General features: G+C 40.9%; 1 protein-coding gene across 1 annotated transcript; it reads left to right on the forward strand.

Moving 5' to 3' along the window:
* The first annotated feature begins 853 nt into the window (after window positions 1-853).
* LOC101690064 (olfactory receptor 4D9-like) lies at window positions 854-1,789 on the forward strand. Its single transcript, XM_004770474.1, has one exon. It carries the CDS (start codon window positions 854-856, stop codon window positions 1,787-1,789), a length of 936 nt encoding a protein of 311 aa, XP_004770531.1.
* The last annotated feature ends 4,247 nt before the right edge of the window (window positions 1,790-6,036 follow it).

A 6,036-nucleotide genomic window follows, 5' to 3' on the forward strand; every position in this document is an offset into this window, starting at 1 on the left:
ACAGAGACAAAGTGGAATTAGAATAAAATCAGAGGAGCTCCCATACGCAGAGGTGTAGGGAGCCCACAGCTCCTTCCATGAAGCCTTCTTTAGTTCTCTTCCTCGACATCCTCTAGGGGTGGACTTTTTTTTTTTTTTTTGAACCAAAATATCATGTAACATTTAATAATTTCAAATACATTTATTATACATTACAGATTAAAGTTATATACACAAATATAATTTTAGTCATAAAATTCCAACAAACTGCTTACATTTAAGTCACTGGATCTGGTAGAAGCCAATTTAGAGTCTTCTAGTCCGCTAAATTCACCTTCCTTAAGTTATACAGAAATAAAATCTGATAGTCTTGATTTAAAGAGGTGCTGTTATCACATTGCAACACTCAGAAAATTGTACCTATCTATACAATGTCTTTCACATGCTCCACTAATACTTAAAGCACCATTGCAAGACTAGATGTGTACAACACTGAATCACAATTCCCAAGTTCGTTCTAGGATTGGGATGAAATGATGAGAATTTTCTCTCCTTTGGTCTAACGCAGAACAGCCCCTTCTGACCTGTCTGTCTAGGGCTGAATTTTAACAGATGCCAAAGGCTCCTGTGAATATAGTAGGGAGATGAATGATCTAGCTCAAACCACATTTTGGGCTAAAGAGGGAGCTGAAGCAAGTAGAACTGAGTGACCTCCCTAGGTAACATAGCAGGTTCATAAAGAATAAGATATATGATTAAAATATATTTATGCTGTTCAATTTCCATGTAAGAGATAAATCTTTGCTCAATCTCAATGCCTCAGCAGTATTATTGTTTCTTTCAAAGCTGTACATGGTGGAAGGACTATCATCCAATGGCCCTGAGAAATCATAGCAGGGTGTCTGAATTTATTTTTTGTGGACTTACCCAGTCTCAAGAGCTGAGCTTGCTCTTATTTTTCTTTTTATCTGTAGTTTATGTAACAACTGTGTTAGCAAATGTTGCCATCATGGTCACTGTGACCTGTGAGTCCCGCCTTCACACCCCCATGTACTTCCTGCTCCGCAATCTCTCAGTCTTGGATATCTGCTTCTCCTCCATCACTGCTCCCAAGGTCCTCGTGGACCTTCTGTCAAGGACAAAGACCATCTCTTTCAATGGTTGCATCACTCAGATGTTCTTCTTCCACCTTCTCGGTGGGGCAGACATTTTTTCTCTCTCTGTCATGGCCTTCGATCGCTACATGGCCATCTCCAAGCCCCTGCACTACGTGACCATCATGAGTAGGGGGCGATGCACTGCCCTCATTGTGGCCTCCTGGGTGGGGGGCTTTGTCCACTCCATCGTGCAGATTTCCCTGTTGCTGCCCCTCCCCTTCTGTGGACCCAATGTCGTTGATGGCTTCTACTGTGATGTCCCCCAAGTCCTCAAACTCGCCTGCACAGACACATTTGTTCTTGAGATCTTAATGATTTCCAACAACGGTCTGGTCACTACTCTGTGGTTTGTCCTTCTTCTTGTGTCCTACACAGTCATCTTGATGATGTTGAGGTCTCACACTGGGGAGGGCAGAAGGAAAGCCATCTCCACCTGCACAGCCCACATTACTGTGGTGACCCTGCACTTTGTGCCCTGCATCTATGTCTATGCCCGGCCCTTCACTGCCCTCCCCATGGACAGAGCTGTCTCCATCACCTTCACGGTCATCATCCCTGTCCTGAACCCCATGATCTACACCCTGAGGAACCAGGAGATGAAGTCATCCATGAGGAGACTGAAGAGAAGACTTATGTTTTCTGAAAGGGGATAGACTCTTTATAGATTGTCAATCAAGATACAAACATATAATCAAAATATGTTTTAAAATATCAGCTGTCACATATTGGGGCTCAACCATGCATAGACAATTAAGTACAGCAGGATGGCACAGACACAAAGGATCAGTGACCTGAAACACTGGTATTGAGAAAGAACACTGATGGGAAGTTAAACAGAAAGAACATAGTCCTTGAAGAGCAACTGACAGCAAGAAGGGTGTAAATGTGAAATATAATAGAAGATCTTGGGTGTTCAAGGAATAGGGTGGAGATTAGCGCTGCAATGCCCATACATGCAGAAGGCAACAGGGACATCTGTCTCAACATAGTAGGGCTCTAGCAGCTGGGACTCAGTCCAGCAGTAGTTACCCTATGACGATTTATTAAGCATATACTGTGTGTCAGATACCGCTTGTAAACCTTCTCTATAACCTCTGCTTTGTCAGCAACAATTGGACCTTCTTTTTAATCAATTCATCTATAAAATACACTGGCACGACCCCCACAACCACTCAAGATACATAAAGACTTAGATTTTAAGGATTTCCATTACCTTTTACTTCCTGTGACTTTGTCAGAATTGGATGTGACCTGGGACCTAGATATTGGGGCCTTACAAAATCAGACTGCATAAACACAACAATGGTAAGAATCTGGAACAACCTGTCCTACCGTTCATACCACTGCTTAAGGCAGAAGCTAGTTTGATATTTGGGAAAAGAAAAAGCTGTAACCAACCCAATAAATACTTTTATTTTTCCTAGGTGCCCTCTTTTATCATTTCCCTTACCACAGTGTATTAAAATACCCCATAAAACTTCATATTACTAGATCTGGTTTTCCTTTATATTCCCAGTATCTAGAATAGTGTCTGACCTATAAAAAGCTGTAAATGTTGGTTGAATCTGTGGAGTGGAATGAAATTAATATAAGAAGATACCAAATTCTACTTAATCTTGTTTTTTGGCATTCAAAACTTACTGTATTTTCTGAATAGATACTTCCTCCTGGAAGCCAAAGGAAATTGAAATGGCTAAATTGGAGTGCACTATGATCTATACTCAAGGTCTTAGCATCTATATATGTCTTTATAAAAATCACCAAATCAAGATCCAAAAATCTTTGTACACAAGTGAAAATAAACATCCCGGAGCAAACGAATGTTTTGCAACACTCAAGGCAAATGAATGTAGAAATTCATTCAGAGTTCCAATAAGCCTGTGCTCTGAGTATGTCCAGACAAACCTTCAGGATGCCTGGTAATCATACACAGAAGCATGGGATGCATTTCCTCTTCTCTCCTCTCGCCTCCTCTGGAGCATGGGACATAGTAAAACTAAGGAAAGAGGCTCATTTAAATGTAACTACAGGTTAATTATAATAATAATAATAACAACAATAATAATAATATGGTACTACATTCCCTTATTTTAATTTATTAGGGTCATATAGGTTTTGGAAGTTGGAGTTCCTTAAATTTTAAAATGATAATACAGTGCATATATTATATATTACATCATTTCTCCTGTGGGGAGCATCTTATATCTAAACACTTTGATATTCCTGTAAGAAAATGTGTAAGTAGGGGTGCCTGGATGGCTCAGTCCCTTAAGCATCAGACTCTTGGTCTCCAGGTCATGATCTCAATGTCAAGAGACTGACTCCTGTGTTGGGCTCCACACTCAAAGTCTGCTTGAAATTCCTTCTTCCTCCCATGCCCTTCTCCTCTGCTCCTCCTCAGCTTACATTCTCTAAATAAATAGATAAATAAATAAAACCTTTAAAAAAAAAAAAAGGAAAGGAAATGTGTAAATAGTCCCACTAAGTATAATCATTAAAAACCATGCATGGGAGGGGCGCCTGGGTGGCTCAGTGGGTTAAGCCGCTGCCTTCAGCTCAGGTCATGATCTCAGGGTCCTGGGATCGAGTCCCGCATCGGGCTCTCTGCTCAGCAGGAAGCCTGCTTCCCTCTCTCTCTCTCTGCCTGCCTGCCTCTCCATCTACTTGTGATTTCTCTCTGTCAAATAAATAAATAAAATCTTTAAAAAAAAAAAAAAAAACCATGCATGGGAGTTGAGGGAAATTGGAAGGGGAGGTGAACCATGAGAGACCATGGACTCTGAAAAACAATCTGAGGGTTTTGAAGGGGCGGGGGGGTGGGAGGTTGGGGGAACCAGGTGGTGGGTATTAGAAAGGGCACAGATTGCATGGAGCACTGGGTGTGGTGCAAAAAACAATGAATACTGTTGCGCTGAAAAGAAATAAAACTTTAAGAAATTAAAACCATGCATGGGCTCACACTAATTCAGATCAAATTTTGCCACAAAATTAGTTCAGGTAGATGAGATTTTAGTACCAAATGATGTTCTAAAAGTCTTCCAGCATTCAGAGCTTGGACATTTCAGAATGAAATATGGAAACTGAATAAGAGGGGATTGTAATAGGCAGAATAATCTCTGTCCCGCCCACCACCACCAAGATAATCAAATCCCAATCCCCAGAATCTGTGAGTATGCTATGTTATATCGCAAAGGAAACTAAGGGTGCAGATGGATTTAAGGAAGCTAACCTTTAAATAGGAAGACTATCCTGATTATCTGGGAGGCCCCAGTGTAGTCACAAGGGTCCTTAACAGTGGAAGAGGTAGACAGAAGAGGAGGTCAGAGTCATACCAGGTGAGGGGTACTTGACTTAACATGGCTAGCTTTACCAATGGAAAGATCCACAAGCCGAGGAACATAACTAAACTTTAGAGGCTAGCAAATGCAAGAGAATGGATTCTGCCTTAGAACCTCCAGAAAGGCATTCAGCCTGCCAACACCTTGATTTTAGCCCAGTTGATACTCACATCAGATTTCTGACCTATAGAATTTGTCAGACAACAAATTGGTGGTGTTTTAAGCCACTAAATTTGTGGTGATTTTGTTACAGCAGCAAAAGGAAACCAATACAAGGGTAATACTTCAGCTGTAAATGAAGAGGCTGACAGAGCTGAAAAGGGAAAGGAATAGAGAGATGCATGCAAGGAAAAGGGGGTGGGAGTAAGAAGTGGAAAAACCAAGGAAGGGTGGTCAGATGCTTCTCCCAGGAGGGCATGCACATATCTCAATTACAAGTGCCCTGGACTAGAGAAGCCAGTCCCAAGCCTTCACCACTTCTTGGATTCTATATAGGATGGAGTAAGACACTTGACTCTGAAACAAAGATTTAATATAACACCCTCTGAAATGCCGCATGTAACTGATTAACAGTGAGACCATCTGACACCAAGCAAATCGCTTCTACACTTTATCAAAAGATACATGGAGATGGAGTTTCAAGTATTTTGCATGGTGACTCTACCGTATCTGCATTGAAATGGTCATCCACTGGAAAATGCCACTTTAATAACAACAATGTTGTAAAAATGAAGCAGTACCATGTTACATGTACTCATTGATGGGAAGACACATCTTAATTTCAGGGATATTAAAATGTGAAAAAATAGGGCATCTGGGTGGCTCAGTTGGTTAGGCATCTGCCTTTTACTCAGGTCAAGATCTCAGAGTCCCAGGACCCAGCCCCGCATGGGGTTCCCTATTCGGCCAGGAAATCTGCTTCTCCCTCTCTCTGCTCATGCTCTCCCGCTCTCCCTGTCTCTCTCAAAAACTAAATAAAAACTTAAAAAGAAATTTAAAAATTAAATAAATAAACAAATAAAATAGAATGTTAAAAACCATTTGCCATGACATGGCTGGAGCTAGAGGTATTATAACAAGTGAAATAAGTCAGTCAGAGAAAGACAAACAGCATTTGATTTCACTCATATGTGGAATTTAAGAACCAAAACAAGTAAGTACAGTTTGTTTAAAATTTAGTACAGAGTGATGAGCATTATGTTTAAATGAAATAGCATAGTCTTATTTATATATACAGGTGGTGGTCTTAGAAACATCTTTTTCACTAGTGCCACTACAAACCGTTTCAAATTCTGCCCACAAGTTGAGTACATTTGTTCCTTAAAAAACACTTTCCAGGGGTGCCTGGGTGGCTCAGTCATTAAGTGTCTGCCTTCGGCTTGGGTCATGATCCCAGGGTCCTGGGGTCAAGCCCCACATCAGGCTCCCTGCTCAGCAGGAAGCCTGCTTCTCCCTCTCCCACTCCCCCTGCTTGTGTTCTCTCTCTCACTCTCTGTCAAATAAATAAATAAAATATTTTTTAAAAAAATTAAAAATAAAAATAAACACTTTCCAGATTCAGT

This window comes from Mustela putorius, unplaced genomic scaffold, assembly GCF_011764305.1.
Source record: "Mustela putorius furo isolate JIRA1106 unplaced genomic scaffold, ASM1176430v1.1 tig00000127_pilon_pilon_pilon, whole genome shotgun sequence".
NCBI lineage: Eukaryota > Metazoa > Chordata > Mammalia > Carnivora > Mustelidae > Mustela > Mustela putorius.

Coding starts and splice junctions, on each gene's coding strand:
- LOC101690064 (XM_004770474.1), top strand. CDS start 854: ATGGCCCTGAGAAATCATAGCAGGGTGTCTGAATTTATTTTTTGTGGA.